Source organism: Chrysemys picta, chromosome 6 (assembly GCF_011386835.1).
Source record: "Chrysemys picta bellii isolate R12L10 chromosome 6, ASM1138683v2, whole genome shotgun sequence".
NCBI lineage: Eukaryota > Metazoa > Chordata > Testudines > Emydidae > Chrysemys > Chrysemys picta.
Genome location: NC_088796.1, coordinates 97,414,684 through 97,435,558, shown reverse-complemented (window position 1 = coordinate 97,435,558; position 20,875 = coordinate 97,414,684). Strand labels below are relative to the sequence as shown.

The window sequence follows — 20,875 nt, the reverse complement described above, 5'->3', positions numbered from 1 at the left end:
ATAATGCATGAAAATACTGGAGAGAAAAAGTATCTCTAAGATCAGTTATTTGGCTGTGCATTTTCAAATCTTTTTATAAAATGAGTCAACATGCAAGAGGGCTTGTATCAGCTGCCCTTTCTCTCCTTGGATTGAGAAAGATGCTATAAAGCACATATACACATGTTTGGAATATACACACATCACTAGTCTCCATATATAAGCACAGTTTCAAGAAATAAAAGGAGATATATTTTAACAGTTTCTTCCTTTTTTTAGTAAAGCAGGGCAAATGAATTTCTTTGTCAGTATGTTTGGTACCAGCTATCATCTTATTTGTTTAGAGCTCTACCTGAGTGATGAGGACTTGAAGAAACTTCATGAGTTTGAGGAGCAGTGTGTGGAGAGGTACTTTCATGAAAAGAATGAAAGCTTGAATTCCAGTGACAGTGAAAGGATCCGTGTGACATCAGAAAGGTATGAGGGATTTGCTGCTGCTGAAACCTACCTAGAAAGACTAAAGACTGTTGGCTAACTAATGTTTTGAATACAAAGTATGGTTGCTCCAATATATGTGTGCAGGGAAAGAGGAAAGGGCTTATATAGCCCTTCCTCCCACCCTGCATCCATAATGTATCTATTTAAACTAAGTGCAAAGTGTGACTGGTTAATGGTTCTGGCAAAAATGCACTCCCACATGTGCAGTACATGAGCAGTTGAGGGTGTGGCTAGGGAATCACACCATTTTGCCTTTGCAAACTATGTACCACTAAGAGGATGGTAGCAGGATGGAGCATGTGTAACACATTTTTATTTAGAGGTTTATTAGTTACCAGTGATGAGCATTCTTCTCACAGTGACCCTAGATGCTGTATACCTATCATTCATGATATGGAGACCTAATAGCTACAGCCCGTATGGAATTACCTTTGTTATACTTTCAGCTACACTTCCTCCCTCTAGTCATAACGTGTCAAAGGTGTGCTAGTTGGGACTTCCAAAAGCTTAACTCAGCTTCCTCATTCCCCAAAACGCCTATTGACTTCAATGGGAGCAGAGTTAGACCAATGATGAGTGCTTTTGAAAATCTCACACAAAGTGTCGCCATTGAGCTATTAGCATAGATTTATTTTGCCTAGTGAAATGTAGTCCACTTAACACATTACCTACTCATGGACTTCATTTTCCATATACCAAACCAAAATGCGTACAAGAAAATGAATGAGTCTTGTAAAAAAAATGGCCGATAAAAAGATAGATTTGCTCATATAGCAAATTTCTATTATACCAGGAAGATCTGAGTTAATTGAAAACTGAAGTGATAAACAATAGATCAGTTAAATGAAAATGTATTTAGCAGAATAGAAAGAACCCCTCTTAAAAGAATACTTCTTGGATGAATAACATTTTTGGATCACCAAGGTTTCTTTGTAGCATGATTTCTGTTCAGCACAGCTGCTGGTTTAGATTCTTGGAGCTATCCAGATACGCTGCATCCTTTAGATACCTTGCTGCTAACAGAATGCAGTTACTCTTGTGTACTGCCTGCTTCTAGTTTAATGTCTTTGTACATTGGTGGGATGACATATGGAAAGATTATATGATCTAATCTATCTATAGCTAAAACTAAGAAAATCATTTAGTTAAAATTAACTTATTGGATCATTTCAGGTTGGGAACTTCTCACAATGTACATTAAGGGTTTGAAGGCCTTAAAATACTTTGCTTGACTGGCAGATGAATTCTACAGAGAAAGTAAAAGGTAGCATTCAGATGTATAAAATATGAACCAAGGTGGCAAATAGATCCTCTGAAAAAAGTTCTTTCCCCACCAGGCTTTTATATGTAAGAAATGAAAAAAAACTAATCTGTAGTCCTGTGAGCCCTTTTAGAGTGGTGTTTTTTTTTGTACAAGAAAGAAAGAGACCTCTGAAGACAGAAGGGCTCACAAGCAATTTACCCATATTTTCCAGTTCTCTCTTGTTCTCCATGATCATTAACTTTGTGCCAGCAAGCGGTGGTTGATTTGAATGTGTTAATTATTAGAGTAGATTACCCCCCATGGAAAAGTCAGTGTAAAATTCATTTTAGGCTTTCTAGCTTTTAGCCCAGTAGTTCTGAATATAGATCATGAATAGGTTAGTTTATCATCAGATGGAGGTGTTTATGAAGATGGAAACCACGGTAGAAAAATAGGAGTGGATTGTTTAATTAGAGAATGGTAAAGATTTTCTCTGTTTTAATGTTTTTATTCATCATTTGGAATAAAGGAATAAAATAATACAAAGATTTCTTCCTTATTATTTTAATATGGGTGTGTTTTTCCCTAGAGTGGAGGAGATGTTTTTGCTGCTGAAGGAAGTGCATGAGAAGGTGTTCTACATCAAAGACTCTTTGCTGTCCCTGGACAGCCAGCTAGGACACCTGCAGGACCTCTCTGCCTTGACTGTCGATACCCTAAAAGTCATTTCTGCTGTAGACACGTTGCAGGTAGAGGAGGCCCTGCTGGCTGAGACAAAGTACCGAGCCTGTAGGAAACTGCCACATAGCTGGAATAATGCCATGTATTCGAAGACTTTGAGCAGTTTGGAATGTTTGAATGATAAGAATTACAACTACTACAGCATGCCTCCTTCCCTTCTAAGGAGCTTGGCAAGAAGTCAGTGGTCATCAGAGTGCCATAGCCACATTGTTGAAACTGGGGACTACAAGGATGTGAAGATAGCAGGCGTCCAGAAAAAGCAAGAAATAGAAAGTGACACACTCACTTCTGGGGTATCCTCTGAGAGTAAATCAACCCCTGGATATGGACAGTTCCTCTTGGTCCCACATCAGGGAGCAGCTTCCACTGAAGAGGTCCACTTGAATTTGTCCCTTCCAAGCACTCCTGCCAAGTATAGGCGAGATGAGTTGGCAGCTAAGCAACAAAATAACCACGGTAGCACTGCATTGCACCAAAGTTTGCAGAGTACTAATCTCACTGAAAAAAAGGCAAAAAATTGCCAAGAGAGACAATGGGACTCCATTATTCAGTTACCATCTGAGAAGGATAATGGGATTGTGCTGGAGGACTCTGTGAGTCCCCAGCCATCTGCCACTGACAGGGAGACCGTAGTGCCCTCACACAACTCCAGTGAGGAAACCAGAGGTGGTTATGTGAACTGGGGGTTCTCTGAAGGGGATGAAAAAGGAGTTGTATGCAGTGAGAAAAGGCAGCAATTGTGCATGCATTCCACCTGTAACAGTGACTGCAACTGCACCCGTGGTATTCCACAGCATGTCCAGATAAAAGCATCAAAATCCTTCTCCTACAACTCAGACAAATCAGGATATGACAGTGACACCTCAGAGCCTGAGCCCATGTGCCAGCGTAGCACCATCTTCTGGATCAACCCACTCAGGAGAGGCTGGACTTTCCACAAGAGCAGCAGCTTTCAATCCCGCAAGGGAGAGAAAGTGGGGAAGACCTGCAAAACCAAAGGTAGTAATATTAAAATATTATATTATGATAGCATCTTTCACTGAGGTTTGGGGAACTGCATGGGGGAAAGGGAGGGGACTATTCTTCAGTTTAATATTGTTTATTGAACCTTCACTTTGTAATCAAATCTCTGTTGTATAATAATTTAATTTTGTTTTTCTTTACCCTCAGAGCTATCAAAATCTGCAGAGTTGATCCCGTCTGTGTGGACAGAAGCAAAACAACAGAACAGAGACAGACAATCCCAGAAGGACAAGAAGAAACAAAAAACGCTTCAGGTGCCGGTAGGTACAGGTGTAAGCTAAATGCAGTGTTCTCAATCTGCCTTGGTAGCTCTTTAGTGACAATATTGTAGTAGGGGATAGTAAAGTTAGCATTAATGCCCACTGGGGTTTTAGCCCTGGAAAAGTACTGCAGTCATGACCAAACTGGAAAGACCCTAAATAATTAATCCCAAATCTATTGTCTTGGTTTGTTTTTGTTTAAATTCTCTTTATTTATAATGTTTAGTGGCCCAATCCTGCACCCACTGAAGTCAGTGAGAGGTTACCATTGACTTCAAAGGATGCAGGATCAGGCCCTAAATCAGTTTTGTGTGGTAAGGACTGTCTTCACTTCCTGATTAAGGCCAGGGTTTGGGAGGGTGCACTTGAATAATGGGACAGAAGGAAGGAGCAGCTTCAATCATGCCATCAGTTGCTGACAGTCAAGATCCAAGCTTTTCTGACGGGAGCTTGCACAGAAAAAAAGAAAAGCCCCTTCTTTGCCTCCAACCTACAGCAATCCAATGCCCCCTTCCCTGAGTCCTAGCTGCTTTTTAAGGGAATGTGGAGTGCATCAGATTTTTTACAGATTCCCAACATCTTAGTGAGCTGGAGAACTGTTATCCCAATTTTAGTGATGAAAAAGCTGAGGCAGAGGAAGGTTTAACTTCATTACTTAATAATGGCTTATTGTGCAGGCTTAGCAGAGTTATGAATAGAACCCTGAAGTGCTGATTCCCATCACTAGACAGCATGATAAACAATTATATTTTAAAGACTGTGTATTAAAAAGTCACAGGACTTTCATTTTAAATATCAGCTGACCAGCTTTGTAACATTTTCTATACACGTGCAATGTGTTTTCTGCAACATGTAGCAAATACAGAAAATATTTTTCTCAATTATTGTATTTCATAGTGGCTAGAGCTGGAATCTAGGAGAGAGAAAACCCTAGGTTTCATCCTCTGCCCTGTCACTTGCCAGCTAATATTGATCAATTCTCTGTGTTTCAGTTTACCAGTCTATAGTAAGGGAAGAATAATACATTGTAATCTGAGTTATCTGAAAACCCATTGGACACCAAAACCTTCAAGTTCCTTTCTGCTCTTCCACAAAATATTATGTGTGGAATTGCTTTACCATATAAGCACTTCAGCCAGCTTTGCTTCCCTCACAGCCTCTGCTCTTCCTTGTCCCTGCCCTTCCCCTTTTCAATTGTTTGGCCTTGGGCAAAGCCCGGTAAACCACTTCTATTACTTGAGCATCATTTTTCTGAAGGTCTGAAATCTGAAACAGGGTACCAGGGGCATTCCAGGGGTGTTTGCATAGGGGAGGTTAGGATAACTAAGGGTACACTGCACTCGTCTTTCTCATGGAGGTATTTTGAGACTTATTTCACATTGTTTGTAAAGCATTTTGAGACACCTTATGCAAGTGAAAATAATTATTGTTGGTATTCCTCTTGCAATGATTCTAAGAATCATGCCATAGAGGAGCTGCAGAGCTGCTTGTCTTATAATATTGAGTACAATTTTTTCTGTCCCATGCCAGGTGATTACAGTGGATGGTTGTCCCCAGAGCACCCAAATGAGCTCAGAGCCAGCAGAAAGCTGTTTCTTGGGTGAAGACAAATACAACAAGAACTGGCTAACTGTATCTAATTTCAATCAGCTAAGTATGTAACATTCTTCAGCTGATGAAGCTCAGAACTCTTGAATAAACCAGTAACAGTTCATGAGCCTAAAGTGTCACCAATCACTACCACCTCAGGAGGCAAATTATAGGCTCAGATTGTGAACACACACTTTACACACACTCATTCCTGCCACTCAAAGGGATGGGCAGACAGAAGCATGGAGTGGGTGGAGTCTGGGCTCCATCTACCTCCAGTTTGCTGGCCACCACAGCTAAGCTGTTCCAGGAGGTGGGGTAGTAACTTGCTATTGTTGTGGTACTGTAGCAGATTACTACTGCTCAGGAGTAAACAGGGATTAGGGAATGGAACTGTGTCTCTGTGAGGCATGATTCCTGGCCTGGAGAATTTCTGGAGTATTACAGCATCTCACTGTACAAGCGCAATCTAGCTGCTATTGGTAATTTTTGAAGAGGTTTATGGTCATAGGTATTACTATGATACTGTATGCATTGGTAGATTAGCTGGTTTTTGGTAATTTTCATCCATTTGATGTACCAACCTTCCATTTTCCATTTGCAGCATAATGGATAATCAGCCATACATTCTTAGATTACTCAGATGTCATTGCTCAGAATACATTCTTCATTGAGAAGTAAATTTATGTCACCTGTATTTGAGTGATAAGTTCTAAGTAATGCGTCCACTGTAGCTGTAGCCATGTTGGTCTCAGGATATTAGAGACAGAAGGTAAGTGAGGTAATATCTTTAATTGGACCAACTTCTGTTGAGAGAGACAAGCTTCTGAGCTACACAGAGCTCTTCTTCAGGTCTGGGTCAAGTTCTAAGGAATGTCAAGTATCAGGGGGTAGCCATGTTAGTCTGTATCTACAAAAACAACAAGGAGTCTGGTGGCACCTTAAAGACTAACAAATTTATTTGGGCATAAGCTTTCGTGGGTAAAAACCTCACATCTGAAGAAGTGAGATTTTTACCCACGAAAGCTTATGCCCAGATAAATCTGTTAGTCTTTAAGGTGCCACCAGACTCCTTGTTGTTCTAAGGAATGACATTTCGGACTCTTGAAAGAGGTAGAGAATCACTACTGTACCTTATACAGGCCTCATTTTAAGAGTGAGATGCTCCCACAGATCACCTTATCTCCTGACTCTATCTCTACACAGCTCTTAGATTATTTTGCAGACCACCATGAAAAGCACCATGGAGCACTGATGCTCTACAGATCACAGGCCTGGGCTACATTGGAACCTCTAGGTTAACAGAAAGTGGGAACAATCTACTGTACTTCAGTTTTGTGAAATTCCATTGTTGCTTTTATATAGTTGGCTTCTAGAGTAATACATCATACAGATATTTTATGGGTGTTTATTTTACAGTAATAATGCTTTTCATTTCAGTTTTAGAAATATATTTATTCTGATTACTTTCTTGGTTAGGTTTGGAACGTCTCAGTTATATGCACCAGAAAATGAAAAATCAAGAAACTGGTAGGCACTCTTTGCAAATCTGTGACTCTCTGAGGCAGTCTCAAGAGGTAAGACCTGAGGACATATCATGGGCCAAATCTTCATATAAATTATTGTAGCTTCCATAGAGCTACACTGATTTTCACCAGCTGAGCTTCTGTCTAATGAGACACATTTTGATGTGTGCGAAATTTCATTTCATGCTGGCAAGGCACATCTATGGTAGTAAATGAATACTTAACAGCTATTAACACTTAGCAATAATTCATAAAGTAGGATATTTAACTAGTGAATCATGAAATGGGAGTGTGTATGAAGACAATGGTCAGAAAGGTGAGCATTTATTAGTAATTCTCTAGGCCATTAAGCAAATACACAGTCTGATGTTGAATGTATGAGCAGAGGTGATTAGAGAACTAAGGCAACCTTTGGCAAGTTCATCATCTTAGCTCTTAGGTGAAAATATTTATTTTATGCAAAGTGAGAGTTAAATATTTGTTCTAGTGCAAAGGTGTTTCCTACTGTATTTAGTGTGGTTTTTTTAATCTCTGGCTTTTAAAAATTATGATTTATCAGAACTGATTTGCAACCTTATATGACCGACTAGCTAAGCGGCAGTTCTGCAGAAAAGGACCTGGGGATTACAGTGGATGAGAAGCTGGATACGAGTCAGCAGTGTGCCCTTGTTGCCAAGAAGGCTAACGGCATACTGGGCTGTATTAGTAGGAGCATTGCCAACAGATCAAGGGAAGTGATTATTCCCCTCTATTCGGCACTGGTGAGGCCACATCTGGAGTACTGCGTCCAGTTTTGGGTCCCCTACTACAGAAAGGATGTGGACAAATTGGAGAGAGGCCCCCGGAAGGCAGTGAAAATGATCAGAGGGCTGGGGCACGTGATTTATGAGGAGAGGCTGAGGGAACTGGGCTTGTTTAGTCTTCAGAAGAGAAGAATGAGGGGGAATTTGATAGCAGCCTTCAACTACCTGAAGGGGGGTTCCAAAGAAGATGGAGCTAGGCTGTTCTCAGTGGTGGCAATGAAAGTAGACTAGAAAGTTGAACTTTTGTTTCTAGTCAGTTTCACTGTTTGACTCTCCTGTTTGACTTCCAAACACCACAGAGCAAGTTTAAATTTAAACAAAAGAATTTTATATTGAAGAAAAGAAATTATAGAAACATTTCTACTGATCCTAGATTCTGTAAAACATTAATTTTTGGATTAAGTCAATTTGACAATAAATCTTTAAAACAGGGCATAATATATTTTTAAGAAATGAGTTTTCCCTGAGTCAGTACTTCTCAGACCGATCTATGGATCAACATTGGTCCACAGGTCTTTCCTTATGCCTAACAAGATGAAACATTTTGTGAACAAACCAATGGATTGTGGGTGGGGAAGTGACCTGTTACCAGAGGAACTTTCATGCAAAAGGTAATCTCCTGGATTAAAACATGGGAGAACGTCTGAGATAGTTAATTTTAAAACTAAATTTAAGGTAATAGTTAAAGATGAGTTTTATCTAGTTTGTCTTAAAAGCTTGCCTCTGATCTTTTTATTTGAATCCTGGTGCACTCTTTTTGGGGAAAGGAATTTGCCTTGGTCAGATTTTTCAGACGAATATTGACATATCTGAGTAATACATGAGGATATTCCAAAGTCAGATTGTCCTATAGGAGCATTTTCCCTGATGTAGTTGGAAGGTTTTGCACTATTAAAGGGACTAAGAACCTCAGACTGACCAAAATGAAATATATAAAATCTAAATATCATATTGACAAACTCCAAAGTTCTTAAAAATACACCGTGCTTGGTGCATCAAACTGTTAGATGTGTGATATGTGATGTGTTTCCTTTGTGTTATGGCCTCACAGGACCCATGCTCTTTCAGTTCTGTATGGTTCCTGGGAGGAAACCTCTTCAGTTTGACAGCCCGCCTCAGGAGTCACACTCTGGGGCATTAAGCCTTGGGCTCTACCACCTCTTGAAACTGCACCTCTGAGCAGGAGCGCCGCCAGCTTTTTTGCCGCCCTAGGCGGTGGAAGGTCCCGCCCCCGAAATACCGACGACGACTGGGGCGGCCGAAGATCCAGTCACCGCCCCCCAAATGTTAGTGCCCTAGGCGACTGCCTAGGTCGCCTAATGGGTTGCACCGGCCCTGCCTCTGAGCCTTCAACATGCCTATATTTCTCTGTGAGCTCCCTTAGGGAGTCCATGCGCTCTGGAACCCCAGAGCCTCCACACCCTGTCAGAGCAATGCAACTCTGATCTCTAGATTGCAGTCACTCTCAGCCAGTGTAAAAAAGAAGGGTTTATTGTACATCTGAACACAGCACAGAAAGTTCTCAGGGCCTCAAACATAGAAAATTTCAGCATTGTTCATCTGGGCCTGTCCAGTGTCCAGGTGGGCTCAGGCTGCTCTTTGTACCAATCTAGAAGCGACCTCTTTCCAGCCAACCACCCTATATCACCTTCCCCAAAAGCCCTTCCTTCGTCTTTTGTCTTCTTTCCCCGACAACCATATCACCTGGACCTTCTCTCTTCCGTCCTTTGTTCTCCCAATGTCTAGAACCAGCTGGCTTCCAAGATGGGGTGGGCCTCCCGATCACCAGTTGCTAAATTCCAGATCACCTGGAACCAGCTGCCTTCCAGATTACCTGGACCCTCTCTCTTCTGCCCTTTGTTCTCTCACTGGGCAAACCCAGCTGGCTTCCAAGATGGGGTGGGCCTCCCGATTACCAGTTGCTAAGTTCCACTGTTTCCAAGCCATTGTCTGGGGTCCAGGCAGCGAGGTCTCACCTTGTCCTCTGCAACAACAAACACCCTCTCCCACCACCTCGTTAAACATGCAGCACATAGGGAAAACTGAGACACAGTAAAAAGAACAGGAGTACTTGTGGCACCTTAGAGACTAACAAATTTATTTGAACATAAGCTTTCGTTAAGCAAATCCCCCCAACTGGTCACACCTTGCTAGTGTAACACTGTAGGACACATTTTAAAGAACTGATCCATGAAATATTTATATTTCATATATTTCATTTTTCTGCTATAAAGGGAAATTCCCTAATAGTTTTTAAACTGTAAAATCCTTCCACATACATTTAGAATTTTTCCACAGTGCAGTCTGATATAACTGGATCATTTAAATTATTCTACTATCTACCTAAATGCATGGAGATTCTATGGAAAATTGTAACCAGACAGTTTCATGTTCCAAATCAGTGTAGGCTTAATAGTTCTGTGAAACCCTTAGATTTCTGTGGGACCACTCACAGTAATCAAATTAAGTACATGCATATGTGTTTGCAGGATTGGAAGCTTTATGAGTTGCTCTGATTATGTATGTAGGACAGTGATATATAGAATGCACCCATAACATCATTTTCTTCTTCTCAGGATTTGAGTAATAGCATGATTGGGACCACCAGGAAGAATAATCTGAGCAGGAATTCCTCGTATGTATTCCTTACTATTTTAAGATACTTGCGGCATACCTACAAAAGTAGACTCTATTGTAACCCAGTTCTGTAGATATTGCAGATTTCCATTTTAGTTCTATAGCACAATTAGCATGAGGAATTTGTGCATATGTAAAATGAAGGATTCAGGCAATAGACTTTTTTCAATAAAATAAAGGTTTATTGTTTAATTATAAAAGGTTATTAATTCCAATATAACTTCTAATTTTAGAAGGAACATCGATACTTTTATCTTTTTTTATCCCAGTATTATCTAATTTTCTCATGCAGTCACCACAGCATCTTAACTACTTATTCTAATCTTCTAGAGTATGAAAGGCAACATTTGCTTTTGCTGCATAAATTGTATATTTCTTTTTAAAATAACAAAAATCCTGAAAGGCTGTCTTTCTCTGATTAAAATCCTTTGTATCAACTCTGCATTAGCAATAAGTCTGTCTGCATTTGCAAAATATTTGGCTTGCTTTCTATAAAGAGATTTTGGTGGTGGTTAAGCTTTGATCAAAGTGAAATAAAATCATACTGGCTTGAAAAGTGGCTTCAGTTTTCTTGTTTATTTCTTCAAACCTCTTGGATGTTTTTTCAGCTTGCTTGATAATTGTCTTAATATTTGGGATACTTCCATGTGTTCTCCTCTTTCTCCCTCTCTCTCTCTCTGCCTCTGTCTCTCGAGTTCATCACTGCAGTATACATCCCCACTACTTAGTAATATCCCTGATAAAATAAATAAAAGGCACAAAGCAATTGCCACATTCCACACAATTTCAACATAGGATGAGGAAAAATACTGTTCTTTTTAACAATCCATTGTGGCATACTTGCAGGCAGTAGGCAACCTGCATACATGCTAAACTGAGAACTGAACTCACAGGGCCTGATTCTGCTGTCACTACACTGGTCTGACTTCAGTAGAATTACTCTTGATTCTCACCCGTGTGAGAGGAGAATTATGCCCATAATCTTTTGTCTTTTTACCCCCTCCCTCAAGCAAAAAGCTTCCATCCAGATGTCCCAATTTTATAGGGACAGTCCTGATATTTGAGGCTTTGTCTTCTATGGGTGCCTATACCCCCCACCCCCTGTCCCGATTTTTCACACTTGCTCTCTGGTCACCCTAACTTGAAGCAACAGAGACTGTTAAATATCAGTAGCAGTAGGGTTTACAGTATAGCCTCCCTACAGATCAGCTAACAAAGTGCAAGGCAACTGCAAAAAATTGAGTAAGTCTGATTTCATCCAGTAGAAGGCAGTGGGACACATACCAGCCAGTACATCAAAACGTAGGATAAAATTAAAAAGCAAACAAACAATCCACCCACCCACCACTCATATCTGATTGAAGTGCTCTTTAAACAATATTGTTATTATCTAAACAAGACAGTGACCCAGAATTGTAAGCACAAATCAGAGAGGGGAAAATGCAGAGAAATACTGCTGTACCTTAATAACAAGCGATCAGCTTTATGTCAAAGCAAAAAACAACTTTATGCTAGTGGTTCTTGTGTTTTATGAAGTGAGTTTACATCTTTGTGAGTTTGAATTCACATAGTTCAAATCCTTTCATGTCATTGCTTGTTTAATCACAGAAAAGTTTGAAGCATAATTTCCTATGCTTGATTCTAAAACAGGTTGAGAAGTTCAAACGGCATTGACAGTAAGTTTTTGATTGATTATTACTTGTATTTAATTCTTATTTGTAAATCCTACTTTCACAATTCTGAGATACATAACCAGAGAAGAAGTGATTCCATTGTAAGCATGGAGGGTAAACAGGAAGAGGGTTAACAATAATTAATACCCAACAGAAAGAATATTATCTTTACAGTTTACTACAAATAATGTGATAATGTTTCCCCCATGCTAAAGGAAATGTCCATCAATTTTGCTCAGCCCAGCAATATAAAATATCTCACACTTTTCAGCAGGAATTAACTGTGCTGTACTTAAAAAGAGACAGATGAATTCTATCCTTTGGATTGCAACAGTGTTCCATGGGGTTAAATGGGAAGCTTGACATATATCTGAGGGTTAAGTCTAGCATAACATTTCTGATTACATAGTATTTCTAAGCACAGTCATGGTTGCAGCCATCTCTCTGGTAAGTGGTATTGGGTTCAGTTCTACAGTTCCTCTGCATGTGGAACTCTCATTGAGGGATCAGGTCCATTGTGGCATTGTCAGTGCAGGAGTTCAGTGTCAAAGATGGTAAATACGTTTTCAAGCTTCTTTGATATTCACTCAAGAATCTGAAGGATGACATTGTCCAACAAATGTAGAACTTTTGTATGTAGGCTTTTTTTGGTCAAGTTTATGTTCACAGTGGGTAGTACAATGGGTATTTGGGCTGAAGATGCTACAGTCATATTAAAGAGACACCATCAAGTTGAATTTTGTTGCAAATGATTATTTTTAAAAATGCAAGTTTCTCAAAGAGCAGACTGGCTTTTAATCCCTTAAAAAAGGTTTTCAAGACATTTTGTCCCCTCCTATCATTACAAGAGAATTGTGGGTGGAATCAAGAATGGAGTGCCAGAACAGGGGGGACCAGGGAGCCATGGCCCTCCCACTTTTTGAAAGTGGATGGGCCTGGCCCATCCACTTTTCTCCATGGGCCCCGCCTCTCCTCTCCCCTCCAAGGCCCTGCCCCCCAGTCAGGCTGGCAACTGGAGCCCCGTCGGGGAGTCTGGGCAGCTGTGGGCCGCCATGGACCCTCCGCCTGCCCAGGGTCGGGGGCCGAGAGCAGCCCCTGGCCCGTGTCCTTGCCTAGCAGGCCCACCGCCCAGGGCAGATGGAGGGTCCGCGGCTCCCCACTGCCTCCCTTGTGGCTCTTACCGTGGCTGGGCTGCGGCAGCGACTCCAAGGCCCCACCCCTGCAACTAAAGCTGGGTTGGGGTAAGAGCCGCCCAGGCAGCTGTGCGGAGCACGAACCCTCCACCTGCCCTGGGCAGCGGACTCGGGGGGTGGGGACATAGGCCGGGAACTGTTCTCGGCCCCCTCACCTTGTGCAGGTTGAGGGTCCACAGCTCCTCGGCCTGCTCTGGTTTCCGGCTTGGCCGGGGGTGGGGTGTTGGGAGGAAGAAGGGGGCAGGGGTGGGGACACGGTGGGAGTGGGGGCCGGGATCCCTGCCCCCACTTTTGGGAAGGCTCTGCTACCCCTGGTCAAGAACAACACTAAATATTTTGAATGCTCCCTCCCCTTCCTGTACTCACGCTTGCCTGCTGCAGTCTCAGTTTCAACGCTGCTGCTGTTGGCAGAACTTGCTGAATGAACTTCAGCATCACAACAACTGTGGAAATGTGCTGTCAAATATACAAAGTAAAAAAATAATTTTTGGAAAACTTCTTTCAATTATAATAATTGTATAAAAATTGTTTGTACAAAACAATAGTAGAAAAATTGTAGACAGAAATATGATTTTCAAGTTGATAGTGTCCCATCAGTGCAGCCAAGTAATTGTTTTTCTTAAAGTGTTGGTCCCTATGGGTATTCACTCTGGGTCTGCACAGGGTCTGTGCACCCAGAACAGAAATTTTTCAATAGCAGTATATGTGGGTCTGCTGCAATGTCAGCTTGTGCTGCAAAGCAAGGGCATAAGTGGCACCACACAGCGACCGCCTCTTCAGTTCCTCTTCTACTGCTCCTGGTCTGGGACTGAACTCTCCTCTGTAGCTTGTTCAAAACTCTACTCTTGTAAATAGTCTAGCTAGTTAGAAGTCTTAGTGTAGTTAGTTATTGGGGTTTGGGATGTTTCCTCCTGTTATTCCCCCAAAGCCTGGGCATTTATCCCCAAGGTCTCAGGCTTCAAGCCTTGCCTTCCCTGCCCCCAGGTCTTTCTGGTGGGTGACCTGCAGGAAAACTGCCTCTACTGCCCAAGGGAATCACACATCACATTGAAGTGTGAGATCTGCTGCTCTTTTGTCCCATGCATTAGGCAGTCTTAGGAGTTCAGACCCCACTGGCATGAGATGGTACTCGCCATGAGACCACAGTCAGATCATTCCTTGCCTCATTGGCCAGAGCTGCTGAGCAGTGCCCCATCAGCAGTGGTGGACTCCTCTACCAGGCCCAAAGACTCTGTGAAGCGGAAGCATGATGAGGCTAAGCAGAGGCACCCTCCTAAGAGGTAGGTCAAATCTGCATTCCACACCTCAGAGTCGGAGTGCTTGGAGCTCAAGGATAATGCGGGCAGGCACCGATGGTATGAGGCACTTCCTGTGCTCCAGAAGCGTCCACCAAAATGCACAAGGACTATAAAGAGTGCTCACCGTTTGCACTGGCAGTACCACCCCACATGGCCAAGCCTGCATTGACAGATTCCATACCAGAGACTCCAGCAAGTTTTCCTCCAGCCCTGCTCAAGGACCTGGCAATCTACACATATCCTGGACAACCACACAGCTCAGGGTTCCTGGACGCCACAAGAGTCCATGTGCCACATCAACCACTTCCAGCTATGAGCAGTACACAGAACATGTCAGCAATTCCTGCCTTTCATCCAATTCACTCATAAAAGTCAGGTCAAACAATGACCATGGTTTACTATATAAAGAGTGGGAGCCAGGTCAACACCATGCTGCAGGGAGGTGGCACAGATATGAAATTGGTACTTCCACAGTCATATCCTCTTGGTAGTGCACCTACCATGGATAATGAACTCCCTAACATACAGCCTCATCAGGCATTTTCATGAGAGCCATGAATGGAAATACCACTCATCCATGGCACAACAGATTTGTCTTCAGTGGCAATTCCCACCTTGGACCTCTTTGCCAACCCAGGCAAACAAGAATTTACTGTTCCCGCCACACACAGGGATTCAGCTCCAGAGGGCATGCCTTCCTAATACAGTGGTCAGATCCACTGATGTATGCCTTTCCTCCCATCTCCCTCCTACCATGCAGCCTCAGGAAAATCAAGGTGACAGTAATCTTAATAGCTCCTTGGTGGCTGAAGCAGTTTTGAGTTATATGGCTCTCCAGGTGACCTCCCATCCATGCATTCACTTACAGACATCATCAAATCTACTGTCACAGAATGGGGGCAGAACCAATCATCCCAACCCCACACCTCTCCATCTGACAGCGTGGCTTTTGGATGGGCAATGGGGTTAGAGAAATCCTGCTTGAAGAAGGTTGAGCCATCTTCCTCAATAGCACAAAGCCCTCCACAAGGATGTGTTACATAGCCAAATGGAAGCTCTTTTCCCTTTGGTACCATGAACATCAATTGTTCCCAGAAGAGATTGGAATTCCCCTTATCCTGGACTATCTTCTCTCCTTAAAATCTTTGGGCCTGTCACTGAGTTCATGGTGAGTACGTCTCACAGTCTTTAATGCTTTCCATCCCACAGTGGAAAAAAATGTTCAATTTTTATTCATCATACAATAATTTTAAAAAAATGCATTATGGGAACATTCCCACTAGTGTCAAGGTCAGTGCTGGCTAGGAGTTTGAACCTGGTTCTCTGTACCTAAAGGAACTCACTATTTGAACCTTGGCCTCCTGCTTCCTATTACATTTATCAATGAAGGTAGCTCTCCTCATGGTTATCACCTCAATCAGAAAGATAGGCAAACTTGGGGCCCTTATTACAGATCCACCTTATACCATCTTTCTCAAAGATAAAGTATCGCTGATCCTGGGCACACAGAGAGCATGTGCACCCATGGTGCATACAAAGAACTCCAGTTACTATAAGGTAAGTAAACTTCCATTTTCACTGGAACAAAATGAACTAAAATAGATAATGGAAACATTTCTATTAGTCTTAGGTAATGTAAAAGCTTGTTTTCTAAAGCATAGATTTGGGACCAAATTTGACCTGACAGTGTCTCTTTAAATTAATTTTGCCAATAAATTACTTGTTTATATTTTTACAGCATTTTAGATGTCATGGGTTAATGGACCTGTATTATTATAACTTCAATGTAATAGTATAGTTAATGGAATGCGTAATGACTGGGTATAGAGTTGCAAAAATCATGCCTTTGGGATTCTGTGAAGCATGATGGACAGCAAAGTGCTTTTAACATCCCAGAGGTGTAATTGGCTTAGAGAAACGACATGTCCTTGAGGTTAATATTGCTAGTCTCCCTTCATTTCCTTATATAAATAAGTCGGATGGCTATATTAAATTGATAACTGAAAACTGCCAACATACCATACATTATAACATACTTAACGTCAATTAGTGATTCCTCTCTTTAGAATGCTGAACCAGTAATTCTGATTAATCTGTTTCATGACAAACTTGAAGGGAATACATTCAAAATCATGCATTTATCTCTGCTACAATAATTAACATAATGATCCTTTTAAAATAATTTCAGAAATCTCAGTCTCCTTGAAAACACCTCAGGACCTGCAATATCATTATTCTGGTAAGCAGGAGTTACTTGAATGACTGCTGAGCAACTGCACCCATTGTTAAGTTGTAGAAATTCTGGTAATATTTTTGATTCTTATGCATGCCTCAGTTTCCCTCCGTGCTTTGTACTAATATGAATTGAATATAAACGAAAGGGACAAGGTGTTGGACTCACAGAGCTATCTGATTGGAGATCAGAGTCACTAACAAACTGAATACAACCTATGCATTGAATGGAGGATCCAGAAGAGACAATGGCAATCCTAACGTCTGGGATATTCACACATAGGGTATGTCTACACTGCAATGTAAGCCCAGGGTTTGCACTCAGGCTCAAGCCAACCCCCCCTTCCATTTATCTACACATAAACTGTGCTAACCCAGGGATCGGACCCAGAGTCCCAGGATCCCATGTGAGTGGAGGGTCCAAGCCTGTGCCAAGATGGGATCCAGGGTTCAAGCCCTATTGCTTTGCAGTGTAGATGCAGCCCTACAGGACTCATGCTCTGGGCATCCACTAAAAGCATTCCACAGTCCCACAATTGGACTTTCTTTGTTCTCTGGACAGTCAGGTTTGGTGGACAGTCAAGTTTTCCCACACTGCACAATGAATAAAGGGCTAGAGCAGCCACATTTTGGGAGGGCGATAGGAACCCTAGGATATGAGTGGTTGGACTCAAGTCCACATAATGCAGTGTAGATGCTGGAATCCAGGGTACAGCAATTCCTATCCTGAGGTTACAAATGCGTGTAGACACTAACGTCCTAGGTTAACAAATCCAGAGTCTGCTAACTCAAGTTCTACTAACTCTGGGTTTACATTGCAGTGTAGACATGCCCTTAGGCACTAGTAGCCAAGAGCAGAGCAAAGGCCCTGGAGAACAGGGGAAAGGTTTCAAGTAGGTGTTGAAGAAGTGTTAACAGATGAGCTCATAGGGTATGGCTAGTCAGCAACTAGACACCTGTGGCTGGCCCATGACAGCATACTTGGGCTCGGGCTGCAGGGTTCTTTCATGGCTGTGTAACTTCATTCCGGGTTCAGGCTGGAGCCCGAGCTCTGGGACCCTCCCACCTCTCAGGCTCCTACAGCCTGGGCACCAGCCTGAGCCCAGAAGTCTACACAGCAATGAGACAGCCCTGCAGCCCAAGCACTGCGAGCCTGAGTCGGCTGGCACAGGCCAGCCCTGGGTGTCTAGTTGCTGTGTAGACATACGCCTGGAGACACAGGCTTCTCACCTGGGTTGAAGACAAAGGAACAGAGACAGAGAAAGGAAGCAGAAATGGTTCCTACAGCAGCATGGCTCAAGGGCTCACTGGATTTAGACTGTTTAGACTATGTCTTAACCTTTTCTTTCCTATACACCTAAGGGCTTTCAGAGTCTATATGTCAGGTGACTAATAAATTGTTACCTTGCTTTGAAAAGGCTGCCTGGTGTCACAGCAAATACTTACTCAGGACATTGTGTCCTGAAAGGGTAAAGAACAAGTCTCCCACAGTTGGCTGGACTTGCTGCAGGGAACCACAGAGAGAGAGAGACAAGAATTGCTAGCATGCAAAGGCCCAGTTTTGGAGTCATGGAGGCCAAGGGCCTGCCCATATGGAACTGTGTGGATCCTTTGGGTCTGGCACAACAGACCCTGTGAATCCATAACACAAGCACATTAATTCTTTTTCTGTCATCTTCTGTGGCTCCTACTTTGTAGAGTCCCACTAGAGTACCCCCACACAACCCAGTCAAAGCTGTATATTAATTTCATACCTAACACTGTAGTGAGGCCATTTCAGGTATTTGTTGGCAAATGATAAAGAAAAAAATAGGCCTTGGCAATAAAAAACTTAGTTTCACAACTGATGAAAACTTAAGGAACTGAGCTATAATGCCCAGAAAAGACAGGGGCAATGGTTTGTTCATAGCTGTCACCTCCCATCTTGATGAAGTACAGTATTCACTGCAATTTCCCTATTTCTTCCTGCTTGCTGGAGTGGATTTCTTCAGTTAATTTGTACTGTACTACTTAATCTGTGTTTATATACTTATGAACTCACTGGAAGTCTGGCAGGGAATAAATCATTTGGACACTGATTGCCCACTATGCTGTTTTATTCCTAAATTGAAAATGCGCAGAGATTGCTACAAAGCTGCAGGTTTCTGTGCTTTTGGGTGAAGAGAATTGTCCAGAACCTACCAGCAGATGTCCCTGTAGACCACACTACCTTAGACCTTTTCATGAGAAACCTTGGATAAAACATAAGCCAGTATACAGCTATCTGAAGTTCAGAGATTGTGCCATAGTTACAATGAATAGTATCCAATTTTTTCATTCCGTGGACAGGCACAACTCCACTGACTTTGACAATATTATGCCAGCAACAAATTTGACTCAGCATATATTTGGGCATGTTATTTAATTAGGTGATATTTTTCAACGCAATCTAGACTCTGACAAAAATAAGATGTTTTCGGAGGCTTCTGGATTAATTTTTTTCATTTGTAATGCAAGGATGGACTTGTGTCTGTGGCAATGGATGGGACTCAAGGAATCTGGGTTCAGTTCTGGATTTTACCACAGAGTTCCTGTGTGACTTTGAGCAAATCACTTAATCTCTGTGCCTCAGTTCACACCTCTGTAAACTCGGGCTAACAGTACTTCTCTGCTTCTTAGATACTGTGAGAATAAATCCATAATCACTTGGTTGATGCTCAGATGTTATAGTGCTAGAGGCGATATACATAGCTAGAGGAAAGGCCGGCCACAACAAAATGTACTTGTTTTTGTAATATTACAATAAAACACTGTCAAATATTTCTGAAAATTGGCCAAGCCAGCATAGTGGAACTGTCTATTTTGTTTGCAGCTGTTGAAAGGAACAACTTAATGAGGCTTGCTCAGACTATACCATTTACACCTGTCCAGTTCTTTGGTGAGTGCCAGTTTCTCTGTTCTGTTTTGAATGTATTATAATCACAGCATGGATTATTTTTTAAAGAATAGTTAAGAAACCTCATAGATTGGATTAATTTAGGTATATATAATTTACATTTATTTTCTGAAGGAAAAACTTCTGGACCAAAGGGAATGACTCTATAGCCTGTTGGTTAAGGCATCCACCTGGGAGACCCAGGGTCTAGTTCCCCTAGTCCAATGACGCCTTAATTATTTATCCACAACTTCAACATGAGAGATTGAGGGAGCCATACACATCAGAATATCCCATAGCTCAGTGGCTAAAGTATTCTCCTGAGAGTGGGGAGACCTCTGTTCATATCTTTCTTCCCCATGAGGCAGAGGGAGAAATTAAACCTGGGTTTCCCTAGTGAGTGCTCTAACCACTGGGGTAGACAGATAGATAGATACCTCCCTACAGCCGTACTTATGTGCCAAATTCCCTAAGAGGAGCGGGTCTTAGGATGCACCCCTGTTGTTGGCATCTCCCATTTGTTAGCTTAGGTGGCTCCCCACCTAGCGTGCTGTTTTTTGTGGATTTCATTCTTTGGCCACTGGCTCTCCCCATTTATTGTGTAGGGAGTCCAGGTGCCTAACTCAGGCTTTGTGGTTCGCAGTTGTTCCAGTGATTTTTCTAGGTCCCTAAAAGTTAGGCATTGCAATGCTGAGTGTTGCAAAACCTAAGTTCCTTTGTGGATCCAGGTCCTTCTTCCAGGCCACTTCGCGAGACCAGACTCTCCTATGCAGGGTGCTCCGAGACTGAAATCTACTGTGCTAGCTCATGTCTCTCCTACAAGTCTCCCCTTTCCTCTTGGCTTCTCTTCACCCATGATTTGTGTGGCTTTTTTTATATGGTTTTTAAATCCACCCTCCACTTGTGAAGTTCCTTTGTGTGGAGAGAATTCCAAGCAATAAAACTGATAGATACATAATTGGAAGGATTTGTATTCTTTTATCCACTTTATTAGCAGTTCCTATTTTATTAAGGAAATAGTGCAGTATTCTACAGTAATCACCCTCCAAACACTGCCACATCTTAATAAAACTTAGGGCCTGATTCTCCACTCTCTTAAATTGGTTCAACTTTAACAGAGCTGATATAAGATCTGTGTAATGGAGTGGAGAATCAGACCCCTCGTGTTTGGGACCATTACTACAGAATATGTCCATTGGATGTTGTATAAAATGCTTAAGACATAGAAATGGTACTTGTAAATGTTTAATTATTCTATCAATAAT

The 20,875-nt window shown here is 42.0% G+C and overlaps 1 protein-coding gene across 1 annotated transcript in view; it reads left to right on the top strand.

The window, feature by feature from the left end:
• TRPM6 (transient receptor potential cation channel subfamily M member 6) overlaps positions 1 to 20,875 on the top strand; it is a 131,313-nt gene that overhangs the window by 92,852 nt on the left and 17,586 nt on the right. The window contains exons 25-33 of the mRNA XM_042850587.2: positions 324 to 456; positions 2,310 to 3,460; positions 3,632 to 3,744; positions 5,275 to 5,398; positions 6,814 to 6,911; positions 10,240 to 10,298; positions 11,951 to 11,976; positions 16,653 to 16,703; positions 19,548 to 19,613. Coding sequence (XP_042706521.2) covers positions 324 to 456; positions 2,310 to 3,460; positions 3,632 to 3,744; positions 5,275 to 5,398; positions 6,814 to 6,911; positions 10,240 to 10,298; positions 11,951 to 11,976; positions 16,653 to 16,703; positions 19,548 to 19,613 — 1,821 coding nt within the window. The remainder of the gene's footprint in view (positions 1 to 323; positions 457 to 2,309; positions 3,461 to 3,631; positions 3,745 to 5,274; positions 5,399 to 6,813; positions 6,912 to 10,239; positions 10,299 to 11,950; positions 11,977 to 16,652; positions 16,704 to 19,547; positions 19,614 to 20,875) is intronic.